Source organism: Oreochromis aureus, linkage group 22 (genome assembly GCF_013358895.1).
Source record: "Oreochromis aureus strain Israel breed Guangdong linkage group 22, ZZ_aureus, whole genome shotgun sequence".
NCBI lineage: Eukaryota > Metazoa > Chordata > Actinopteri > Cichliformes > Cichlidae > Oreochromis > Oreochromis aureus.
Genome location: NC_052962.1, coordinates 33,725,395 through 33,751,685, shown reverse-complemented (window position 1 = coordinate 33,751,685; position 26,291 = coordinate 33,725,395). Strand labels below are relative to the sequence as shown.

Below are 26,291 nucleotides of genomic sequence, written 5' to 3'. Positions count from 1 at the left end.
AAGAATCACTTTAAGGCTGAGCGGCTTGCCTCCTTGAGATGTCTTCTGTGGTTGCTTCTTGGTTTTGTTTCTTGCACTAAACAACACATTCCTCATCATGCATGACTTACACTGCTGATCACAAACCATGGTTATAAAAAGCCTAGGTTAGTTTAGTTTTTTACTTTGTTTCTTACATTTACAATAAACAGTGTTTTGACTGGTATTCATTTGGCATCTCCCTTTTTGTCATGGCTGTGGAGCCTGGTTTGTGACAGTATATCAGAGGGTCAGCTCAGATTGTGCAGTTTGGAGGCAGAGGTTCAGAGGAAAGGATGAGATTGATTGGACATGTGTAGAAGAGGGATGGTGGATAAATTGGATAAAGGATGCTGAAAATGGCACTACCAGGCAGGAGGAAAAGATGAAGACCACAAAGAAGATTCATGGAAGGAAGACATGAAGAGTATTGGTGTCACATAAGTGGATGTACGGGACAGGCAAGTTGCTGTGACAACAGAAATGGGAGCGATAGAAAGAAGAAGCATGTGACTTTACTGTCTATGCCATTATCTTAACTACTCTGATGCAGTTTTACCTTTTAAAGCAAACTTTTTGTTTTCCGGTTAATTTATTGGATTCATTCTCATCTATAGCAGCTCCACTCTGTGGGCTTGTTCTCATTTCAAGGCACCCAGTAATCAAACAAGTATATTTACACCCCCTCAACTAACTTTTTTTAAACCAACGTACTCGTTTTCCCTGCTTCCAGATTTATTGCTTTACGTGACATTTTCACCAGTCTGCCCTGACACAGCATTAGCTTTTTACCTTGTTTTTTAAGGAGTCCTTTAAAATGAAAGCATTGGCTTCAAGTAACTTGTGGGTTTATTTTATCTTTAGTTGAGCTGCTCTTCACATGTACCCCCTGCGGTAGTGAGTGGGCATCACTGACTTTGCAAGCAATATGTTCAGCAATCACACGTCTACATGTTACCAAACACACTGAGATAACAAATGATGTGTTCTTGGGCTCATTTTAAACATGCTTCTCCTCAGGCTGCGAGCGAGGACTTTATGATTATTATCCATCCAAACTGGTTTAAAGAAAGACTCAAGTAGAATAAACTTTAATAATTATCATTATGAAAATTATTGTCAGGTTGTGATTTATTTATTTAATTAATTGGGCAGATGCTAAAAGAAAACATGCACTTAATATGATGACACACAGCTTACAGAGGTTTAATTAGTTCGATGATTCATAACGAGCAGGAAAAATTGTTCATGGTCATTATTCTGAATCTATCCCACTGTATGAAGGCGATGGCTAGGATTATATAACTCGACTTACTGTACAAAAAAAGGCGACACAAGGTCTCAACTGACCATCGTGTCCTAAAGTGACTGAAGCTGACTGTCAAATTCCCAATCTGCCCTTGTCTGTTTTAAGACACTAAGCCCTCTATTCATGAATGGAGGGACTCAGCTCCAGCTCAGCTGTCAATCCTATATTTTCTGCTCTTGTGCCCAATATCTGTAATGGCTTCATTTGACCTCCATTCATCCTTGCACTCCTAAATCAATCAGGAGATTAATGAATGAGGAGTGAATGAATAATTAAAGCAGGCCTAATGCTGTGGCCAAATAAATATAGGCTAAAGATACTGTTTGAAGACAGTTACTTAACTGTTTATGGCTGTATGTCTGCATATTTATTTTATAAAAATCTAAGACAACTGGTTTAATAACAATAATAATAATAATAATGATGATGATAATTACAACAACTAAAAAATTCCATATTTGCTAACGCTCCTGAATTGATGAATGTGCAAATATTTATAGCTTTAAATCTTTCTTCAGCTTGGGTACTGTTAAATGTTCTGTGTAAATGTTGGTAATCATGGCCCTCTAGTGGTGACAGTAAGAAAGTCCTTACTGGTTGGGAAACAAAGCTGGGCTCAAAGACCAAAATCATGAGTGAGAAATAATTCAGGTTAAGGAATGAAGGGATCCACTGTAGACAACCAGACCCAAAAGAGGCCAGAGTGAATGTATCATGAATCATTTTATTTCTCAAATGTACTGTCACAGTTTACAACACAACTATACATTTTAATACACCGCAAAATAAATTAATTTCATACAAAATTAAATCTGAGAAATAATAATAGTAATCATGTGAAGCTAGACTGTTTTTCCAGCCTGTTTTTCCACCAACGTTCACATATTACCGAGTCAGTAACACAGTAAGGACTCGTACAGGCCCATGAAACACAAAAAATACTAACAATTCAAAGCCATGTGATCCCTTTTCAGTCGTCATGTTTGCCTGCTTTCAGTGTGGCTTTAATTTACCGTTTACAGTTCATAAATGATGATGAATCCTGCTGCCATTTAAGATTTCAAAGTAAAATGTAACACCAGCCCCAAGAAGAGAACACACAACCATTTAGTCTCCTTTCAGATGTTTGTGTTGAAGTAAATGAGGGCCAAGTACACATACACATCCACTCAAACAGCATACACATTAAACAAGTTGATATTCTTAAACTCTGTTTTTAATTTCGCCAAAATGGCATTTCAGCTTCTCCTCAGAAAGAGCCGGGAAACCAAGAAGAAAATTACACAATGACTCGAAAATGTCTACAGAGCTAAACAGGAAGATGAAGCCAGCATTGGTTACCGAGCTGATTCACGAAGAAGTATTTAAACAACCAATCAGACTAAAGTCCGTTAACATCACACGATCAATACCACCAGGCCAGCCTGCCTGAAGTGAAAGTTACACCTGACCTTGGACCTTGTTGGATTTCATTGCTGTGTCAATAATTAACCAAGCAATAAATTAATAAATAGATCAATAAATAGTTACTTGTGATTGCAACACTCTGATATACAGTACAGTATATTTCCAGGTTTACTTGTAAATACTTCCACTATTTACATCAGCACAATACTGCAGACACATGGCGTGCACACAGGTCACATACTTATACTCTCACTCACTCACGCACACACACACACACACACACACACACACAGTCGGCATGTACAAACACACGCACCCTTAATCCTACAGTGACGCATGTCCCAGTCAAAGATTTACAGGTCCTGTCACAACACTCAAACACACTGAAAACTCTTTAGGATTTCCACACAGATACACTGAGGTGCTCTCTGTTTGTCACACTTGTGCAGGGAAAGGAAAAAAATCTAATAAATTCATTTTTAAATAAGAATTACACTGCTTTATTAATAATCTGTGTATTTGTTTATATATATATTACGCTGTACACATTGTGTTTGTATGCATTTTTTTTTTTTTTTTTTTTTTTTTTTTAAAATGGGCAGCGTCTTCAGTTCAGGGGAGGTTCGTGTAAGCTCATGCTTTTATTAAAGCATCATTAGGTGGTTTTGCATGTTTATGCTTCTAAATATGTATAAATATATACTCACCACTTCCCATTATCAATACACCATTTTTGTTGATTGTGTCCTTCTTTCTAGAAAGACACAGATGTAAGTTTACCATGTCAAATAGTTAGACTGCTTCGAACATGTTAATTACTGTCATTTCCTTCTGGGTAAATTCAACAGCACTTTGACAACCGAGCTTAGAAACATAAAAACTGCTGCGTATACTATATATTTGAATTGTGAATGTCAACGTCCACGTGGTGAGAACTGCACAGATAATCATCCTGTGTGTTCATCACTAGGGAGTGTAGATGTGCATCCTGTCTCCTGCTCTTCTTAGGCAGCTTGCTTGTCCAAACCAAACAAAAGCATATGATTTAGTGAGAATGTGTCAGACGTGGGCTGTTGTGCTCTGTGCTAATTCTCAGCCTAGTTCTGTATAAAAATGACTCATGTCTCTGGAACTCTACTGGAGGGATGAACTCCTGTCTTTTAAAGATATTGCCTCATAGTGTTTTGATAATGGCGGTGGCGAACACCATCACACATGCTGGTCTAGAGGCTAAGGTGATCACTCAGAACAATTTTGCATTTGTTTGTGGGAAAGAGACACTTCAAAGTAAGGTTTTTTGCTCTAAAACTAATCCCATCTGAATCTTGCAGTGTAATGAGAATTTATACACTAAACTGCAGCACTAAACATGCAAAACTACCTTTTTGGTGATTCCAGAGACCCAAATTACATATCAAGTTGTCAGAACAGGAATGGATTATTTTTGTTCACAATCTCATCTGACCCGCTGCCTGAGACGACTTCAGCACCGGCCTGTGGGATGGAGCTTCTAAACTGACCGTCACCTGATGGGTGATTCCCTTGAAAGACACCTGAGTGAATCATTCCAGTTCCCATTAAGAGGGAGCCTGGATATCCAAACTGCACCATTCCCACTCCTCCAACGGGGGAGTTCATGTTGTGTCCTAATTGTGGACTCTCATTGATATAAATGGGATTTAGCATTCCCGTTTCTGGACCCATCTGAGATGCATGAATCATACTGATGGAAGAATTAGACATTCCCAGAGTATTCAGTGATGCTGAAGGATTGTTAGCTCCAGAAATGGGAGTTGGTGCACCATGGGGGGAAGCTATGGTCGAAATGAAAGGGTTGGAGTATGAGGGTGATGTTTCAGCAAAAGCTCCTGATTTTAGCATAGGGCTGGATGTCATGCCTGCTGCTTTGAAAGTGCCTGGGAAATCAGGGAGAGTGGCAGGAGGATGGAGGGTTGAGGGGGAAGGACGGAGAGAGGGAGTTAAACACAGTTTGAAGAATTCCAGTAAAGAGAAAAATGTGCCAAAGCAGAGCAGAGAGAGGGGGGTGAGAAGGGTTACACATCTGCTGGTTAATGTACACTAGTCTTTATGCAGAGTAACTTCACTAATGCTCTCTCACACACACACACACACACACACACACACACACACACACACACACACACACACACACACACACACACACACACACACACACACACACACACACACACACACACACACACACACACACACACACACACACACACACACACACACACACACACACACACACACACACACACACACACACACACACACACACACACACACACACACACACACACACACACACACAGAACAACATCTATATACTACAGCGAGGCCACAGGGGCAGGAAGAGGAGGTAAAACACATGACCACAATAATCACCCCTCTCTCATCTTATCTTTGAATGACCTTAGACGAACACAAGTGGAATGCATTTGAAACATCAGCAGGGAGTGACTAATGCTCAGTAACTCTCATTTGTCAGGTCTTCGAGGGCGTTCATGCATCTGTTTGAGTCAAGCGCACCACAAATATTTCCACATGACGAATTTGTCAGAAAAGTTACTTTTCACCCAGATTGACGCGTCATTTTTTCTGTCCTTACCGATGGCTTGTGTTTGGGTGTCAATGAGGGGGCGCTGTCTGGGTTTGGGGTCAGATGAAAACAGATCGTCCAAGTCAACCAGTGATGCCCCTGCCGAGCCCAAGAAGGAAGCAGTCTTTCGATACATCGTGTCTTCCTGCTTCAAGTGCCTTCCTGCAATAAAATAAAGGTCCAGTTCTACTCTAAAAGGTGTTTTCTTTTGGGGACAGGTCAGGGAAGAAGAGAGAGCAAAGTGGAAGAGAAGGTTAATAGATTAAGACTGTTAGATGACTGCTGACTGACAGGGAAATGAGGATGAAAACAAGGAAAATGGTGACACGTGCAAATCACCATGTATGGACACAATAATGAAGGTTCAAGTCACCACTTTCAGTATATTAATTAAAGACAAGCCAAATATTTAGTGAATTAAATCAGAGCAGTGTGTTATAGGTGATTACACAGACAATCAGTGTTTGTCTGGATGGATAAATGACAAAAACATGTATTCAGACAGTGTGTAGAATGTGATGTACCTGTGCCGTTGCCACTTGTGTTGCTTGATGCACCCCAGGGGTGATTGGATTTAGATGCTCCATCTCCAAAGGGGTCACTAGATGGGGAGGAGTCTAAAGGTGGAGCAGGTGCACCCCATGCATCGTCTGTACTGGCAGGAGCCGAAGCTAGGTGAGTAAATTAAACAGACAGGTTCAAGTGAAGGAGAAATAAAAGGCAGAATTACCTCCTCTGGTTATTCTAGAGGAGTTTTGGAACACGCTACTCAGCCTTCAGCAAAAACATGAAGGTGCCACATGTGATATAAGTACAAAAATTCAGTCACTGGTCTTTCTTCAATAAAAATCAGTTTCCAAAATCAGTCTTCATTCATGATATGCCTTTTTGTGAATGTGTGCACTTTAAAGTACCATATAAAACTCCACAGTGGAAATGTAAAGCATGTACACCTACTTACAACCAATGAGTGGTTTGCACAGCAGCCCCACCCACCTTCTGTTAATAAGGGTCAGCCAATGAAAGAAAGTTGGCATCTTTTTTCAGATAAGTATAAGGGTTATTTTGACTACGACTAATTCAAAACAGTTAGAAATTAGCAAAATTCTTCAGCTTTAAGTTCTGAGAAGTACTATCCATGTACAAGTATTTATTTATTTGTTTCTTACCTGGAGGCCCCCATGGGTCATTGTCTGCTTTGGATGCATCTCCAAATGGATCAGAATTACTGATGGTTGAAGAAGCACTTGCCGTGGTCCCCCAGGGATCTGATCCGGTGGCTGGTGGAGAAGTGGCTGGGGGTCCCCATGCATCTGTGCTACTCTGAGGCGAGCTCACTAGAGGGGCATCGAAGGGATCTGTGGCATCTACCTTTGGTGGACTGGATGGCGCTGTGAATGGGTCTGGTTTAGGTGGTGTTGTTGGTGCAGCAAAGGGATCTTCCTTGGTTGGTTTGGATGTTGTGGAGAAGGGATCCTCTTGAGGTGGAGATGTTGGGGCAGCGAAGGGGTCATCTTTCGCAAGTAAAGATGGTGTAGAGAACGGATCCTCTTTGGGTGGTGTTGTTGGTGCAGCAAAGGGATCTTGAGCAGGTTTGGTTGGCGCTGAGAAAGGATCTTCTTTAGGTGGTGTTGTAGGAGCAGTGAAAGGGTCCTCTTTCCCTGATGACGGTTCTGCAAATGGGTCCTCTTTAGGGGGTGTTAATGCTGGTGCACTGAAGGGATCATCTTTTGGAGAGCTAAATGGATCGTCTTTAGGTGCATTAAATGGATCATCTTTTGGGGTAATGAAAGGATCTTCTTTAGGGGCACTAAAGGGATCCTCTTTTGGAGTACTAAAAGGATCAGCTTTTGGGGTGATAAATGGGTCATCTTTTGGAGCTTTGAAAGGATCATCCTTTGGAGCATTAAACGGATCATTGTTAGAAGAGCTGAAAGGGTCTGGTTTATCTTTCTGAGCAGCAAATGGATCCTGCGTGTCTTTGGGGGCACTGAAAGGGTCTGAACTGTCCTTTGGGGTGTTGAAAGGGTCATCTTTTGATGCACTAAAGGGATCTTCCCCATTTTTCGGTGCCACAAAAGGATCTTCCCCATTTTTCGGTGCTGCAAAAGGATCTTCCCCATTTTTTGGTGCCACAAAAGGATCATCATTAGTTTGTTCTGCTGCAAATGGATCTTTATCAGTACTTGTTGGAGCCCCCCAGGGATCACTGCTAGCTGCGGTTTCAGTTGTGTCAGGTCTTGAGGGGGTGCCCCATGGATCTACGGCCTCCTTAGGTTCTTTGGGAGCTCCCCATGGGTCCGTTTTTACTTCCTCTTCTTTCTCTCCTCCCCAAGCGTCAATTTTAACATCAGAACCTTTATTAGCATCCTCCCATTTTAGCTCCTCTTCACTCATCTTGGCCTAGCATACCGTTGCAAAATGGTCAATACAAATAATTCATATGCCATAATAATTTCATATACCAAAATGCTATATGCTGTGGCTACCTCCATTTAATGGCACAATACAAACGATAGTCATTCTTAATCAGCACATACAGTAATTAAAAAAAAAATAAAAATAAATAAATAATAGCTAGGTCAGTCTCTTGGCAGCTCACTATAGTTGCTGGATAGACTGCAGGTTGTTGGACTGAGGCAGCCCTACAAACCAATGGCGACCAAACTGCAACACATTATACGAGTCTGCAATGGGTTTCTCAATATATAGCTTCTGCCTGTTGAGATTTTTTTGTTTACTTTAAGGCAATAAAACAGAAGGCCTTCAAATGTAAACATGTTGGCTAAATGTTTGGAGAGTTTCCAGGTTAGCCTACCATTTATTGGCAATGGCGTTTTATCTGAAATAGAGCCCCTTGGCAGCATCATATTGGGGTATGTTTGATCTTTCTACACCTTTGCGCTGTACTTACCCGTCTCTCGGCTTCTTTCTTCTCAGCTTCCTGTTTAAGCCGCTCTTCTTTGCGGGCGGCGAAGGAAGCAGTCAAGTCAGCTACAGAGGGTATGTTGTCCAAAGATGGAAGCCCTGTGGTCCCAGGTACATAACACGGCTTATAGTTTGGATCCTTGACGTTGTCCGCAGATGATGCTGGTTGGAAAGTAAGCAAAAGAATAGAAATGATCAGTGAAGAAAACCTATGGAACAACAGTATTTAGCAGTGATATTAAAAAGGGCTCACCAGCTGCACTTTTTGATGTCTTTTCTCTGGTCTTGACAGCAAACTCTCTCTCTTCCTTTAGTTTCTCATCGTCCTCCATAAGAACAAGAACAACCTTGGCCTTCTCTCTCACATTTACACCCTGGCACAAATATGGCTACAATAATTCACTTGGCTCTGACCATTTCAGAAAAATTATTTAAGCCTGAAATACTTGTGCTTGTAGCAAAACCCCAAATGGTATTGCTTTTGCAAAACAAGATCAGAACTATTCAAGGTCTAATTTAAAACAAACTATAGCATATGATAAAAAAAAACAAAACAATTTTATTCATGGTGTAGAGAAATTAAATGTGTTTGTTACTCTGAAAAGGTTTTCAGTTAGGAGTTTCTTAATCTGATTGAGGCAGCAAACCCAGACTATACTTTCATTCTTGCCGTAAACCTGGTCTGAAGGTTAATGACATAAATATTATAGTACCAGTAACAGTCTTAATGCATAGCATGAAATCCTTTAATGGAAGCTAAAAGACTGTATCCATTTTACATAATCAGGAAGTGTGCATCACCTGATCTTTGCCATCCTTTTCTACAAAGCGGTACTCTGTGAGAGCTTTGACAATGTAGATGTTGTCTTTCATTTTCAGAAGCACGCGATCATCACCGGTCTTCAGCAGGTACTCCAGGAGTGTCAGGGACTAGAATAAAAAAGACACACGACAACACAAACTCATTTATATAAAATAAAAATGCAGTTTCCCATCACTACAATGCTTCTGGTTTTATCTGCATTAGGGAATAAATAGGATGAGTAAAAAGGAACCAAAAATATTGGTGCAACGGATGAAAGATAAGAAAAACGACTGAAAACACATAATTTCTGTGGAACTGATGAGCCAACACTGAGTCACGTGGCTGACTGGCAAAGCTGAAACGGAAGCAGTGATACGGCTGACGTTCAGAGAGTAATAACTGCCATTTAATAGACTAAACTGTGCTTTTAAAAGAAAAACGAAACAGATTTTTGCTGTAAGGGTTTAAAAAAACCTAAATATTAACAAACTTTACAAAGTTAAATGTTTATTTTTAAAACCTTGTGTATTCCTATATAGATACTGTACATGCTACTTAGATGAAGAATGCCTTCCTTCTTCTCTGTTGGTCCCATCAGGTCGTGACAGCGGATCAACTGCCTCCATCTCACTCTATTCCCCGCATGCTCGTGTCACACCAACCCTCACACCAAGCTGACAGAGGCATCCCTATGTGCTAGCTTACTGTTATGCTGCTCTACTGAATTCAACCTTCACTTACACAGTCTGTTTTATTAGATTGTTTTTGCTTTTCATTTGATAACGGCTGCACAGGAAACAAGTAGAAACAGTGTTATGAAACTTAGGGGTAAGAGGTTTGGGGAATAGTTGGGGACAACAATCCTTTTATTGTTAATCACAAAAATAAAACAACAGCTGTGGTATATGAGGTTTTACATGCTGCCCTCACATAAAGCTAATTCAAACAATCAACACTGTGATGGGTTAAAAATCAAACTAGTTCTTTTGTGTTAATTTTATTGATTTATTGTTTCTGGTTTCCTGTGACAGATGGCTTCAGTCAGTCACTCATGTAGTTTGGAGCAAGCTGCAACACACAATTTGTACAGCCATGTTTTGAACAGGCACAATCACACAGACATATTCAGTGACTGTATCAAAATAACCCGATTTTGCACATGGTGCATTAAAGGGACATCTGGAAACTGTATCTGCCAAAAAATAAATAAATAAAAAAAATAACCCTCTCTTCAGATGGGCACCACATTGTAGAGATAGGTAACAGAAGACAGACACTGACTATATCTGAAGATGAATGTTTCCCCTCTTTTTTGTGAATAAATGGACAATTCCACACTCATCCCCAAAGAATCCAATATATGTCTGAAACCAGCATCTATCCTCTAAAGCCAACCCTTCTTTTTTCTAGTGTTGCTCCTTCACCATCGCTCACCTTGTGGATATGTCTCCAGTTCTTGTCGTCTTTCAGACGTTTCCAGAGCATCGTCATGATCTCATTACAGGCCACAACGTTGTACGTTAGGTCAGAAATGTCGGCCATCTGAGAGCTGGATGGGCCCCATGGGTCATTGGATGTCGCCTCTCTCACCTGCAACAGAAGCAAAGAGAGCAAAGAGAGGCCAAAACAGCTTCAGGAAGGTTGAAAGTTTGAGATGCTAACTTATAAAATGTTAACATCAGGGTTTTGGAGGACTGGCAGCAGCAGAGCATCTCATTACATGAGCCATGCTACTAAAGATGTTTAGTAATCAGTTCTCAAGGACATTATTGATCATGTTTGAGATCAGCATCCAAAAAAGGAATTCATCTCTATATGTTCCCTGACTCTAAGAAATTCAGGTTCAGGGCTTAAAATTTATTGTTTCTGCTTTGTTTTAATTTATAGTGTTTTTACTTGATTAACCCTTTAGTCACTCTATCCTCTTAAAGTATAAGCAATTGTTACTACACCAGACGACTTGAATTTAAAGCTACTAGTGTTCAAACATATGCCAGAAATGTATTATTTATTGTGCATACACTGATGCATAGACTACATAATAAATATTTACCTTTAATGCCATCCTAAACTTAACCTATATAATTTTTAAAAAATATTATTTGTATTACTGGATGAGGTAATATTGAATTGAAAGGCTGCAAACATAATTTAAATCTAGCTTCTCCTACCTTGACCTCGGCCTCAGAGTAGTTCTGGACCAGGTTCTTCAGCTGTCGACGGAGCATAGAGGACGTCATGATGTCTGGAGGAGAGGTGGGGAATCAAACCACCGCAATCTGATTTAGAGAAAACATGAGAACAAAGCAAAAGAAAACACAAAGAGTTCTAAAAAATTAACATTTTTGAAAATTTTTTGGATTTCTACATTGATTACCAAGGACATTTATCCTAACTTTTATCTAAAGCCACGTCCACATATACATTTTTTTGCTCATTGTGCATCATTTTTATAGTTGACGGTTGGTCGATAATAGAGAACGGAGATGAAGCAGAGGTTTATTGTTTTGTGAAAATGCTATGTTTATTTTAGTCAGATTGCATGGTTCAACATAACTGGTGGTCTGATTGCCAAGACCCAGTAAAATGTTATGTTGGACCAGGAACTACCCAGCGGTTGGCCTATTCAGGTCAGTTTTTCATCAAAGACAGCAAATTGGCCAATGATAAACCCCGTCTTTCAGCTTTTTGCACAATCAGTGAAGGAGCACAAGACTTTGACTTATAATGAGTGAAAATCTCGTAGATCCACATGTATAAGAGCATGTGTTTGATAAAAACAATCACAAGATTTTGTGTAATTTGAGGTGCAGCGTCTCTGATGGGCTCACTTTTTGAGCCGCAGAGTGTGAGCACTTGGACCGAGACTCAGGTGAACCCAGCTGGAGTGAAGCAAATCCTTTTTTCCCTATAGTTTGCAACAGCAGCACTTTGTTTCTGTAATCACAATCAAACCATTACAATTAAAAAGCCCACGAGTCGTTTATCAAGCTATTTGTTGAGTAGCCCTTAACATGAAAAGGAGATCCTCCCATCAAACACCTGTTTGTTTTATACACCGACAGCTCAACTGGATTAAACACAAAGTAAAATCTACACAAGTACACTGCTGGATTTGTCAGTTTTAAATTTGACTGCCCTCCTTTCTTTCTTTATAGCAGAGATACCTGCAGCATTCCAGGGTGAGTCTAAAGGGAAGTCACAATACCTCTATGCCATTTATTTTCTAAAGCTCAAGTTATTTAATACTTTCCTGTTTTATATCATTCATAAAAAACAGAAAATATACTAATTAATGATGCTATTTTATACATAGCATCATCATTATTATTATTATTATTATTGTTATTATAAATCCAGGCCAGGCCTACACAGCTTTTTGAAAACTTCACTCCGACTTGAACAAAATTCCATCGTGAATATAAATTTGAGTGACCTCTAAGTTACATATGGGCAACGTCTGTTGAACGTGACATGTGAAACAAATGCAAACAAACAGCAGGGTGCAAGATGCTAGCAGGCAGGAGACACATGGAATGCCATAACCAACATCTGTGCCGAGTATGGCCTGAAGGTTCCGAGGTCAAAGTGGGAGACGCCCCCTAGGATGGTCGAGAATGACTGAGCTACGATCCTGTGGGACTTCCAGATACAGAAAGAAAAACTAGTGATAACTAACCAACCGGACATAGTAGTGGTGGAGAAGCAGAGGAAGAGGCCGTAACAATAATGAATGACAGCAAGATCAGGAAGAAGGAACACAAGAAGCTGGAGAAGTACCAAGAGCTCAGAGAAGAGCTTGAGAAGATGTCAAGGGTAAAGGTAACAGTGGTCCCAGAGGTTATCTGAGCACTTAGTGTAGTGACCCCCAAGCTAGGCGAGTGGCTCCAACAGACCCCATGAACAACATCCAAGATCTCTGTCCAGAGAAGCGCAGCCCTAGGAACAGCAAAGATACTTCACAGGACCCTCAAAATCCCAGGCCTCTGGTAGAGGACTCAAGCTTGAAGGATAGACCACCCGCAGGGTGGTCTGGAATTAGCCACTGTTTCCCTAATGCTTTGATGAGGCATGTTAATGCCTAGTTTTGCCTTGTGATTCAGTGACAACCATTTTTTATTTTTTGTTATTACTACAACATGCATCTGCACAAACTTTTTTTAATAAACTGTTAGCTTACTATTTTTATGCACTCATTACCCCTAAAATAATTTAATTATTTAGCAAATTCTGTTAAAGTGGATGCTCAATTAGCTCATAGGCTAAGCAAGTCAAGATATGCTGCAAGGCTAGATGCAGCAGCCCATGGTTGACTCCAACCTGAGGCTATTTGCTGTGTGTCCCATCCCCCACCTTCCTGTGTAATCTTCACTGTGCTATTAAATGAATCCAAAAATCCCCCAAACTAAAAAGTACGTATAAGGTAAGCAGTGTGTTAATGCTTTTGTCAGATGATAGGAATCATCAGAGTTGCTAGTGCAGAGGCAAAACTCTTGCATAAAAATCTAAATGTCATGCATGGTGTAGATGCCACAAATGGAGAAGAACACTGTGAAAGACACAGTCAAAGAACTGCTTTCATTCAGTTATGAATACTGGTTTCCCTTTGAGCCCGAAAAAAAAAACAACAACAAAAAACCCCTTCAGTCTGCAGCTGCATATAAAGTAATGATTTTTTTTGTACTTCACTCTGGACCAATAAAACTCTGACCTACTGGCCTGTTTTTTAATCTATAACTTAATGGATTTTGACGATGGCAATGCCACATATAACAGTAATCAATACACAAATCATATGCAATGCAACTATATGTTCTCACGCATGAACAACACAGTGACATACCTTCAGTAAAATCTTCCTCTGCTGTAAAAGTCTAACTTTTGGTTGTATTTGTTGTGCTGTCTCAGTTAGCATTCATCCTGCCTCTTCCTCCTGCCTGCATTGGTTTGTCTCAGGATGTCAGAAACCAGATCCTAACGCTGCAAGGAGAAACCAGTCAACATATTAAAGAGCTGACCAGGGGGGTACACATAACTGACTGCAAATCGTAAACTAACCTACTGTAAGTGACAGCTTTGTCACTGCGACAAACATATATCCCCACCTACGTTAGCTCAGAATCCAGCTGAGCTACAAGCTAGTTAGCTACCAGGGCTTGTTAGATACATTTTAAGAAAAGAAAAGATAAAATTGCATGTTTATCGCAACTGGATACTTAGTCTTAGGATACGCAGTCGTGGTGTTTGTAACAAGAGTCATGGTTCGTGTTTTCAGGACCTCGGAGAGCGACTGAAGACGGTCAGCAGGCGTCAATATGGCTAACAGCCAAGCGGTGTTGTCAAGGCAGCGAGCTCCATCATAAATATCCGATTTTAGTGTTCAAATGGTGGGATATAGTCCACGAAACGTCCCCTGCTTTTAGTGGAAAACTACACCTGACGTTTTGCATATCAAACATGCATATTTACAGTAAAAATAAAGCACTAACCATGAGCAGATATTCAGGAATCTTCGAGTAGACGACACGACCGGACGGTTTCCGCTTCCGCAGTTTTCAGCACCTGCCAGGCCACGCCCCCCCACCCGCATTAGTGTTATTTATGTCTTTATATATTGATTGATTGATTGATTGATTGATTTAAATTCCCAATATAAACAATCTAGTTCTCCTTTGCTCCAAAAAATAATTTTCTTTTTGTTTAAAATTAAAAACATCATTCAGTTTTATGGTAGTAAAGTATCATTTTTTTCTGTTGCTTACGGTTACTGTCTAAGCTTTAAATGACGTAGTGTGTCGGTTAGGTCCCCCTGAACCACACACACATACACACACACGCATACACACATACACACACGCATACACACATACACACACGCATACACACACATGCCCCCGTTTGAAAAGAGCTGAATAAATGAGTCACTACCACAACTCCCACATCAATAACAGTTGGACCAAGATGGCGGCCGAGGGAGAGTACGAGTCGATCCTGTGCGTTAAACCCGATGTCAACGTTTACCGTATCCCGCCGCGAGCTTCAAACCGAGCGTACAGGTAAAGGCACACCAGTGGCTCGCTGACGTTGCTATGAAATGCAGTTTAAATGCGTTTGATGGGCGGGTTTGGGTGTTGTACTTTAACTGCTCGATAGTCAGCGCATGCTTTACAAATCACGGAGAGGGACAGTGCTGGCTTTATGCTCTGATGTCGGAAGCAGCTGATGAGATGAAAGTCCATCTCCAGGTGTTGTGAAGATGAAGAGAGGCTGAAATGTTGGTCGTTTGGTGTGCGGGGGTTCGCTGAGCTGTCAGAGATGTGACCGGGGGTATTTGTCATCATGCTGGCTCGATACGGGCGGTTTGCCAGGATAGTCCCACTCTCCTCTGTGACAGCTGGGATGTCTTCTCCACAAACTGTTCAGGCTCTTCAGTCTGAAATCTTCTGTGTTTGCTTTTAATTGATCCCTTCAGATAAAATCTTCAAATCCATCCTGCTCTACTGCACGGCTGTATTAACTTCCTGGAGCCGGGCAAAGATGTGCTGAAGCCCTCCTTTCTCCCTGCACCTGTTCCCTGAAACCCACCAGCTGAAATTATTAGATGATATTCATGGGATCCTGCTTTTTCTATGTGAACATTTGCTAATTCCATAGTTTTCTATGTTAATCAGCTGAACAGCTTTTGGTTTTTCAATCTAAGTTAATGGTTTTTCATTTAGGAATGAAGAAAATTGTTGGCTGCAGCCATGAAATCTTCCCGTACAAGCATGTTATGGAGTTCTCTGTCCCAGTCACAGAAGCAGTTAAATCAAGGAGTTTAAACAGTTTTTTCCTAATAATTACTTACAGCTCTTTTAAGCTAGAATAATCTCCAAATTGTACCTTTACAAATTAGAGTAATGATAATGGTAAACACTAATAGTTCATTAGTTAAGACTTGTAAGAAACATGCCATTAATAAAAAAAATCTTTTTAAATAAGTCTAATTTATATAGTGGAATATTGCAGCAAGAGTTGCCTTAAAGCGGTTAATACTTAATACCCCCCAATTCCATTGAGCAAGCACTTGGCAACAGTGGGAAGGAAAAACTCCCCTTTTAAAAGGAAGAAACCTCCTAGTTCCTAGCTAGTTCCACAATAGAGGGGCCTTAAAAGTGAAAATAAGGGAGCCATCTGAGAACAAAGGGCTCTGTTGGGGTGATACAGTAATAAGAGGTCAGTAATAAGAGGATTTTTAATTTGATTCTGGATTTAACAAGGAGCCAGTGAAGAGAAGCCAGAATGGGAGAAATATGCTCTCTCTTTCAAGTCCCTGTTAGTACTCTGGCTACAGTGTTTTGATCAACTAAAGCCTTTTTAGGGAGTTTTTAGGACATCCTGATAATAATGAATTACAGTAGTCAAGTGATAAATGCATGAACTAGTTTTTCAGCATCACTCTGAGATAGGGTGTTTCTAATTTTAGCGATATTGCCAAATGCAAGAAAGCAGTCCTACATATTTGTCTAACATGCACGCTGATGGAGATATCTTGGTCAAAAACGACTCCAAAATTCCTGAAGTGTTACTGAAGGCCAAGCTGAGTAATGTGGAATAACATGACTCTAAGAGGACCTTGTTAGTGCACCCCTCTACTGCAGCTTTAGAAGAATATCAGACCGTAAATTTAGTAATAAATTACACTAATTTAAAATGATTTGAATTGCTCACGCAACACAAAAATATAACCCAAAACAAAATCTCTGTTGTAAAAAAAGGTGACGTGTAAGTGTGAGCTTTTACCATCCTTTTCGTTTATGAGCCGGAGCTCCAATGTGTAAAATAAATGCATATTTTCAGTGTAATTAAAGTAATTTGCTTTGTGATTCTGGAACATCTAAAAGGGCTCTGGAGATAAACCAGGAGGCTCAAGATTTCTTTTAAAGGGGTAAGAATGGAGGAAAAATGGGCCCATTTTTTACCCATTTCTTTGTAAAATGCTCTTACACTTTCAATAATATTTTAAATTAAACTGCTAAAAAGTAAAATTATTTATCATAACATAACCACATTAAAGCAATAACCTTGGATATTTGTTTTTACAATTAAATAAATAATCCCACTTTAATATGTGCAGCCTCTACTAATGGTTTGGTGGCTCCTGAGGCAGCACATATTACAACTGCAATAATGAAAGTAAATGAACACCTAAATCAAGAAATATCAGAGAGAGAAAATAAAGATCCTACTCATTAAAATACACAAAACGTTTCAATACAGCCTTCAAACATTTGTTAGATGTTAGAAAATATAAATTTTCAACCAAATATCACCGAATCTCTCTGGATTTTATTGTTCAAAATAAGCAATAAGCAGAAGTCACTTTGGACTTTGTACATATTAGTGTCAGTGAAACAAGTGAAACCTCATTGGATCTGGACTTTTGTCAGCACTCGTGAGGCCACATTATGACATGAAAATAAATAAGTATTTAAGCAGCCCTGGATTCTAATCATTTAATCTAAAGGTTATTAAATTCTCTAAGAGGTAAAAATATATTACAAGAAGCATCACTTTTCTTTCCATTGTCTGTTTTGTAGCTTTATTTAGTGATACTAGGTGTGGAGACTGTTTAAATAATTATGATGTTTTATTAATAAATTACTAAAGAAAATAGGAAAATCTATGCACTCTAGTGTGCCTCAAGCCCTCTAATCCACTATGCCAAACAAACCCGAAAAGCCAGGTTTGGGTTATTCTTTAAGCAGATATGTACTGTATTTAGAACCTGAGTTGGAGCGTTTTCCTGATTTCTGTGTCTTGTTTGGAAGCCAGTTACAATGTTTTTTTTTTCCTTTAGAAATGAAGTGATTAACAGAGAGAATGACTGGCATTTAATTGAAATGTAACCAGACTAACTGATAGTTGCAGCTCTGAAAATGCTCAACTTCTTGCAAATAATTTCTGCAGGGCAGCTGATTGGAAGCTCGATGCCCCAGACTGGTCAGGTCGAATGAGGATCACAGCCAAGGGCAAAGTGGCCTACGTTAAACTGGAGGACAAAATCTCAGGTATGACATCACTGGGTTTAGCACTAAAAACTACATAAAAACTATATTTTTATAGTAAAATTGACAGACTCGCTGTAATGTGAAAGTCACGCTAGTGGTGACGTTTCCACTGAGAATTATGACCCATCTGTGCTGAAGCACGACTTTTCCTCACTGCATTGTATTGGTTTAACATGTCCTCTGCTGTGGCAGGGGAGCTGTTTGCCCAGGCACCAGTGAAGGAGTATCCTGGTATTGCAGTGGAAACCGTCAGCGACTCCAGCCGCTACTTTGTTCTGCGGATACAGGATGACAACGGTGAGGGTTTAAATACCCCGGCAAGTCCTGAATATTTCGTAACCTTGCTCAAAGACTTTAAATCCTTTCTTTGCTGGTCTTAATGTGAGTTATCATATCTTACTGGCAGGTCGCAGTGCTTTCATTGGAGTTGGTTTTGGTGACCGAGGGGATGCTTTTGACTTCAACGTGGCTTTGCAGGATCATTTCAAGTAAGCAAGATTTGGTGGTTTGGTGGTTTTAGTGGATTACTTTCTGTTTTTTGTTGACAATCTTCTAGCAGGGGATTGAAACATGTAATGTCTGTGAAACACTGGTTATGCCAGATCATCCAGTAGCTCATATTTGTATTTTCCTATGCAGAATGATATTGAGTAAAAGTAGCAGTACTGCCCTCATCCCCCTTACAGGCCTTCAGCCAGGCTGAAGTTGTTCAGAAATGAATAAAACAAGCAGCAGAGCTGGGTGCATCCATCCATGCTTCTGCCACTTATCTGGATCTGGGTCGCAAGGGCACCAGTCTAAGCAGAGATGCCTTGACCACCCTCTTCCTACATGCCCACCTCCTTCAGCTCTTCCTGGGATACTGAAGTACAGGGAGTGCAGAATTATTAGGCAAGTTGTATTTTTGAGGAATAATTTTATTATTGAACAACAACCATGTTCTCAATGAACCCCAAAAACTCATTAATATCAAAGCTGAATGTTTTTGGAAGTAGTTTTTAGTTTTAGCTATTTTAGGGGGATATCTGTGTGTGCAGGTGACTATTACTGTGCATAATTATTAGGCAATGTAACAAAAAACAAATATATACCCATTTCAATTATTTATTTTTACCAGTGAAACCAATATAACATCTCCACATTCACAAATATACATTTCTGACATTCAAAAACAAATCAGCGACCAATATAGCCACCTTTCTTTGCAAGGACACTCAAAAGCCTGCCATCCATGGATTCTGTCAGTGTTTTGATCTGTTCACCATCAACATTGCGTGCAGCAGCAACCACAGCCTCCCAGACACTGTTCAGAGAGGTGTACTGTTTTCCTCCTTGTAAATCTCACATTTGATGATGGACCACAGGTTCTCAATGGGGTTCAGATCAGGTGAACAAGGAGGCCATGTCATTAGTTTTTCTTCTTTTATACCCTTTCTTGCCAGCCACGCTGTGGAGTACTTGGACGCTGCGTGTGATGGAGCATTGTCCTGCATGAAAATCATGTTTTTCTTGAAGGATGCAGACTTCTTCCTGTACCACTGCTTGAAGAAGGTGTCTTCCAGAAACTGGCAATAGGACTGGGAGTTGAGCTTGACTCCATCCTCAACCCGAAAAGGCCCCACAAGCTCATCTTTGATGATACCAGCCCAAACCAGTACTCCACCTCCACCTTGCTGGCGTCTGAGTGGGACTGGAGCTCTCTGCCCTTACCAATCCAGCCACGGGCCCATCCATCTGGCCCATCAAGACTCACTCTCATTTCATCAGTCCATAAAACCTTAGAAAAATCAGTCTTGAGATATTTCTTGGCCCAGTCTTGACGTTTCAGCTTGTGTGTCTTGTTCAGTGGTGGTCGTCTTTCAGCCTTTCTTACCTTGGCCATGTCTCTGAGTATTGCACACCTTGTGCTTTTGGGCACTCCAGGGATGTTGCAGCTCTGAAATATGGCCAAACTGGTGGCAAGTGGCATCTTGGCAGCTGCACGCTTGACTTTTCTCAGTTCATGGGCAGTTATTTTGCGCCTTGGTTTTCCACACGCTTCTTGCGACCCTGTTGACTATTTTGAATGAAACGCTTGATTGTTCAATGATCACGCTTCAGAAGCTTTGCAATTTTAAGACTGCTGCATCCCTCTGCAAGATATCTCACTATTTTTGACTTTTCTGAGCCTGTCAAGTCCTTCTTGTGACCCATTTTGCCAAAGGAAAGGAAGTTGCCTAATTATTATGCACACCTGATATAGGGTGTTGATGTCATTAGACCACACCCCTTCTCATTACAGAGATGCACATCACCTAATATGCTTAATTGGTAGTAGGCTTTCGAGCCTATACAGCTTGGAGTAAGACAACATGCATGAAGAGGATGATGTGGACAAAATACTCATTTGCCTAATAATTCTGCACTCCCTGTATTTGCAGCTGCACCAGGAGGCATCTGAGCTACATCTAGTGGCTCTATGCTGAGCCCCTGAACTCCTCCTGCCTCCTACCTGGTGGTTGTTGGGAAGCAGTAAGCTGAAAAAAAAAGTTTGTTTAGGTTTTGGTTCAACCATACAATATAAAATATTTAAGAAAGGAGGGAGAAGGTCTGACCATTAAACCACAAAGTGTTTTAGGGGCTCATCAAACCTATGTGCTAGACTGTCGCATTTTAGTTTTGTCACATAAAATTTTGCTTAAAATGAGTAAATTCTGAGTGTTTGAGGAATCTAATACGCAGTAAATTTCTCAAACATCAGATGTACATCCTGTCTTTAATGGTATTCACTGAGTATTGATTTTTCTCCTTCACTGTAACTGTCTGCAACACAAGCACTCCACATCAAAGTGAAGTGTTGTTTTCGAGATGCGCTTGTAGAAAGCTGCATGCTGTGGTTGTTAAAACTGCTGAGGTGCATTGTTTATTTCTGTATCAGTGCTGAGTGTGTGTGTTTGTGTGGCTTGCTTCTCTGCAGATGGGTGAAACAAGAGACCGAACTCAGTAAAAATGCCCAGCTCGGGGATTCAGGACCAAAGCTGGACTTGGGCTTTAAGGAAGGGCAGACCATCACACTCAACATAGGGGTGAGAACCAGCTTATGTGCATATACAATACATGCTGATAAAAATCTGTCCATAAAAGGGGCACATGCAGGGCTGTGCTGTTGAAGGATGGGGTGGAGGCAGATCACACAAATGAGTCTGAAAGGCAGAATGACATGAGTCATGAAAATGATTGGACCAGTGATGACAACAGAATTGAGTTTGGCAGTGATGCAAAGGACAGAGTAACAGCCTGAACACCCAGGACTGCAGGCAGACAAATGAATACAGATATTTCTTATTGAACTTACATTTAAGTCTCATTTTAAAAAAGCAAAAAGACAAAACAAAACAGAAATACCCCAGAAAAATGAAAATCCTGATTAAATTTAAAGGTTACATTTTGTGATCCAATCCTTTAACCATGAAGTATGAAGTATGAAGAAATACATTTTTTTTGTCTTCGCATGAGCCTAACTTCTTTCTTCTCCATCTGCAGCAAGGGAAAAAGAGGGATAAGCCCCGCCCACAAGGATCGGGTGGATTTGGACTTCTCCCACCACCACCTGGAGGCAAGATAGCTCCTCCTCCTTCATCAGGGTTATCGAATCACAACATAGTCCCACAGACGGGAAGCACAGCGACAGGTATGCAAACTGACTTTATATAAACATCTTCCCCAGCAAATGAAAGTGCACACAGGATGTCAGGTGGGATGTTCCCCTTTGTGCAGCTTTAACACGAGTACACGAGTGACCCGTTTCCACAGGCACTGTGTTAATTAGTGGCTGTTAGATGACTCATTCGTCTTCAGGCTGCAGAAAATGAGTAAAATCTGTGCCAGCTCGTAGGCTAATGAGCTCTGCTTCTGTCTCTGTCTGTCAGGCTGCCTGCTGGAGCTGGACAGTAGTAACTCCAACACAGTGGTTCAGTCAAACACTAGTTCAGATCTTCTTTGGGGAGAATTTTCTGCTCCTGCAAGGTAAGAAAATTATTTCTTGTGTTGAATCTAAATGTATGAGGACACTGAAGGACTGGGTATTTTCTAAGCCTTCACTGATTATCACTGATTAGCACTGGCTCCCGGTTAAAGTTTCATTTGAAAGGTGCTGAAAGCAGTTGAAGTTGAGTTCTGTGTTTTTTGTAGACCAGTCAAGGCCCTCCACACAAAAAGAGAGTTCTTTAATAAAACATTTAAATTATTCAGCACCTGCAAAAACTACAGAGAATGAGAATGACAGTCATAGTAATGATGACGGACATTCAAACATACCTTTGATGTGATAGCACTTGAAATGGATTTTACATGGTGCTTCACAGGGATGGACTGACCTTTCCATACTGTAGGGCAGGAGGGAACATTTTTTTCACAGACAGCTGTATCAACTTAGCTTAAGCAAGTGAAGGGTCATACACTTGGTAACTGAATCAAAACTACAATGTAAATTAGCAGTTTTGCACAAATCTGCTATTTGCATCTTATAGTTTTGCATACTGAGGTCCATTCCCATTAACATTAGCATGTCCTTTCCTTTAAAAAAGAGAGAGAAAACATTGTTACATTGGAAAATATTACTAACATTAAAGAAAAGTCACTTAATGCTATATAAGCATTTAAATGACCTTAACACTTGTCGCATTTTTTCATGTCTGTACTAAAGAGTGATTGAAAACGTTGCACTGTGGTGAAGTTAAATAGCAGTAAAGGCTATCTGAAGTCATTCCCTGTGAGGTTCCTTCTTCTTCCTGCCTGTTGATTTTTGAGGGCTTTTGGTTTTGGTGCTGGACTGTCCAGGGCCATATTAAGATGGTTAATTAGTCAGTTCTGGCATTTGGTCCATTTATTTTGCCTGTGTTTGTTCTAAAAGTTGCAAAATTTTTTCCAGATACTTGCCAACTAAATTTGCCATGTAAATGGGTTTACTGTGTGTGCGTAAAAGCAGCTATAGCTGACACTTAAAATTGTTTACAGTAAGTATTTGTCTGATGCTAATTTATTTTTTTGATTACTTTGTCATTAGTTATTCATTCTTTTGTTGCAGGGAAACTAAGAACTATACAAAATATCTAAACTGTTAGTTTAGATATTAATTATTCTTTTTGTTACACTAAATAGAATAGAATTGATTTGTTGATAACTGATTACAGTAATTAAGTATTTGTGGCAGTAACAAAACAAACTTCCTGTCCTTTAATAAATTTCAAAGTGTCATCTGAATAACTGGAAATTGACTGCGAGTTTTTGTTTTCAGCTCTGTTCCACCTCCGTCTCGACCACAAAACACCGCAAACTGGATCCAGTTTTGAGTCGTCGATCGTCGACTGTGACCTGCATCTCACCTGCATCTGTGTCCGTAGCTTCCTGTGCGTCACACTGAGTTTAACTCCCACACACTGAACCCAAAGCAGAGACATGACACACCCACAGAGCTGTAGAATCACTTCACTCAGAGAGAGTGAAGCATTAATGCGTTAAAGCCATCACTCTATACGAGCCATCTCAATGATATTTAAGGGCTATGCGTGACATCCTGAGTAGCAGGTGTTCCTCTTTCATGTGTCTGCATCTCCTCCCCAGTAGGTGGCTCTCCGAGCAGAGCTTCATTTTGATCTGGAATGTTTTTTGACCCTGAAACGCCCCCTGCAGGCACTGCAGAGCACTACATCAACACACCTTTGCTTGCTGCATCCTGCTGTGAATCACATGTAAAGAGCAACACAGAGCAAAGATTAAGTGAAGGCTGCAGGAGACAAATTAAAAAAGGAAAATCGGATGATTTCTGTACTGGAACATAAATCTTAATTCTGTAAATTATTCACTTTTGCAGCAGTGATCTGAGTGGCTGTAATGTTGATCCTAAAAACAAAGGAACAGTTGATGACGCATCATGATGATCAAGGTCAGAAGGAGTTTATTTTCCTGCTAATAAGATGATAAATTTACTCTGAAGTGGAGTTTAAGTTACTCTCTCATTTTCACATTGTGAAATGTGAAGCATTAGAGCTTTGTCATCAGGGTGGATGCAGTTACATGGGTCAAAATCCTCATGTGTATGTCAGCATTCACTTTTAACAACTTCAGCTCATATTTGGTTTGATTAGAAATTGATAATACAGGTGAATTTGTACATGACTCTCCAGACGTGAGGCACAAGTTAAATTGCTAATATCCAAATTTCCTGAATAAATCTTCACAGGAATCAATAATTTTCTGAATTATTCACGTGTTTGCAGAATTGCTGAATCTGAAATAGTTGGATGAGATGCTGATGTTAAAATATGTGAGTGATGAGTAAATTAACAGTTTTCTTTCTGGTGTATTAAATGTAAAAACGTATGTTTACATTATAAAATCACATTTGTTTACTTCTGGGCACTTCTTATTAGCCAATATATTTTGCTGCAAGTCAGAAAATCAGCTGCCAAATCCAGACTCTGACTATTTTTACAGATTTTGCTGCATGTGTAAAGAACTACATAAGCTAAGAAGGATTAAATATTTGCATGTCCTACTCAGTTCCTATCAAATTGGAGGCAGAAAAATTAAACTGCTCAAATATGATGAACGCTATTTTTCACCCCAATTAATTTTCCTGACCTCGAATTAACCGACCCATAATCTAGTCTGGTTAAAATGAATTGGAGCAGAAATGTAGGACTTATTATCAGACATTTATATTTTTTTGTATTTATTTTAGAGGGAAACACTGCTGTGAGAGAGGTCAGCCCAAAGCTTAGCTTCACTTTCTAAATTAAACATACAGTAATAATTTCTATCAACTGGATTTAAAGGTTTAGAGGAAAATGTTTGGTGCACAGACACATTATTAATGGAAAAACAAACTGACAGTTTCTTTGTGCAGTGGAAGAAGTCTGAGTGCTCCAGATTTTCACTTGCAATCAGTTTTCACAACCTGCTGGTTTCTGTTAATGAAACAACCATAAAGAGTTTTCCACATGTGCTGCAGTTCACCTGCAAAGACGGCCCTGTGTGAACTCATCATTATGGAAATGAGAATAAATCTGGCAGATTTGAAGAATCTCCAGATGCAGCACGAGTCCCAAACAGTGGTAACTGGACGAGGTTTGATGGTCTGAAGATAATGTCTGGAAATTAGAAACCGTTTGATAATCTGGGAAATCTACTGTTTGACTTCTTTGCTGAGAGTTAGATGAGAAGATTGATTCTCATGAATTTGAAGCAGGTGGTTAGCTTAGCTTAACGACGAAATAAAGCTGAGACACCTGGCTGTGACAGAATCCACCTGTAATACCTCTAAAGGAGACTGATGAACACACTATATTGTGTTAAATATTATTGAGTTTTCTTAAATGAAGTGGCGATCCTTTTGTGGCCTATTTCAAATGAATGCTCCTTTTATTGAAGTGATCTGTTTGCTGTAAGAGATTCGAACACATCAGTCTCAGGATTTATGGCGGGGAAAAACAAAATGATTGTGTTAAATCATCTGATGAATGTTTAATGGCAGCAAATGAAATGTTAATCTTTGTGCTAAGAAGGCTTTGGCTGATTGTGAACATGTCTGACATAAAACATGCCTTGACTGTGAAAATGTCTGCATAGTATCGCTGTGATCAGATCACATGAGCTGTGTTAAGTTAGCATTAAGATACAGGGCTGACTGATATATGTCGACATGTGTGTTGTTTACATTGCTCACATCGCTGGCTAAGGTTTAAAAATGTCTCACACTTCTCATTCATTCCACTTTGGCTGTAAAATCACTGAACTAACCCTTTTGATTTATGACCAACTTAATGAGAAAGAGGCAATAAATCCTTTTAAAGGACCCTCCGTGTCTCGTCATTATTATTTTTGAATATTTAAAGCCCCTGGGAGAAATCACATTGACTTCATTTGAGTATAAGATTAATTATTTCTAGTCCTTTGTGATAAACTTTAATAAGCATGTAGAACAATCCTGATGGTGGTGCAAGAACACCGTGTGGTGAACCACTGGAACACCAATGTGACGCCACATCTTCAGCAGCATAAATCAGAACCGCAGACATGAAAGAAAAATAAACACTGTCTTTTGTTTCTTTTGCTCTTTTTCTTTCATTCAATCTTTCTGTCACATTTGCTCTGATCCTCGCTCCTTTT

General features: G+C 40.0%; 2 protein-coding genes across 6 annotated transcripts; one reads left to right on the top strand and one right to left on the bottom strand.

Moving 5' to 3' along the window:
• Nucleotides 1–2,031: 2,031 nt before the first annotated feature.
• Nucleotides 2,032–15,089, bottom strand: LOC116311921 (epsin-1-like). Of its 5 annotated transcripts, XM_031729160.2 has the most exons (12): nt 15,022–15,089; nt 14,583–14,655; nt 13,937–14,073; nt 11,265–11,372; nt 10,528–10,683; nt 9,090–9,218; nt 8,542–8,662; nt 8,275–8,450; nt 6,530–7,763; nt 5,885–6,031; nt 5,370–5,522; nt 2,032–4,650 (listed from the first exon to the last, which is right to left on the bottom strand). In XM_031729160.2, exons 4-12 carry the CDS (start codon nt 11,331–11,333, stop codon nt 4,157–4,159), a joined length of 2,679 nt encoding a protein of 892 aa, XP_031585020.1. In that variant the 5' UTR covers nt 11,334–11,372; nt 13,937–14,073; nt 14,583–14,655; nt 15,022–15,089; the 3' UTR covers nt 2,032–4,156. The 5 variants fall into 5 exon arrangements, with proteins under 5 accessions (XP_031585020.1, XP_031585029.1, XP_039461661.1 ...); XM_031729169.2 differs by lacking the exon at nt 15,022–15,089 and having other exon boundaries at nt 11,265–11,338; nt 14,583–14,710; XM_039605727.1 differs by lacking the exons at nt 14,583–14,655; nt 15,022–15,089 and adding an exon at nt 14,372–14,504.
• Nucleotides 14,892–25,978, top strand: necap1 (NECAP endocytosis associated 1). Its single transcript, XM_031729148.2, has 8 exons — nt 14,892–15,149; nt 18,043–18,143; nt 18,336–18,440; nt 18,550–18,631; nt 21,100–21,208; nt 21,666–21,813; nt 22,052–22,148; nt 23,419–25,978. Exons 1-8 carry the CDS (start codon nt 15,010–15,012, stop codon nt 23,471–23,473), a joined length of 837 nt encoding a protein of 278 aa, XP_031585008.1. The 5' UTR covers nt 14,892–15,009; the 3' UTR covers nt 23,474–25,978.
• Nucleotides 25,979–26,291: the final 313 nt, after the last annotated feature.

Coding starts and splice junctions, on each gene's coding strand:
- LOC116311921 (XM_031729160.2), bottom strand. CDS start 11,333: ATGACGTCCTCTATGCTCCGTCGACAGCTGAAGAACCTGGTCCAGAAC. Junction 10,684..11,264: donor ACTCTGAGGCCGAGGTCAAG/GTAGGAGAAGCT, acceptor CTTCTGTTGCAG/GTGAGAGAGGCGACATCCAA. Junction 6,032..6,529: donor TGACCCATGGGGGCCTCCAG/GTAAGAAACAAA, acceptor TTACTCACCTAG/CTTCGGCTCCTGCCAGTACA.
- necap1 (XM_031729148.2), top strand. CDS start 15,010: ATGAGTCACTACCACAACTCCCACATCAATAACAGTTGGACCAAGATG. Junction 18,144..18,335: donor ACTGGAGGACAAAATCTCAG/GTATGACATCAC, acceptor CTGCTGTGGCAG/GGGAGCTGTTTGCCCAGGCA. Junction 21,209..21,665: donor CCATCACACTCAACATAGGG/GTGAGAACCAGC, acceptor CTCCATCTGCAG/CAAGGGAAAAAGAGGGATAA.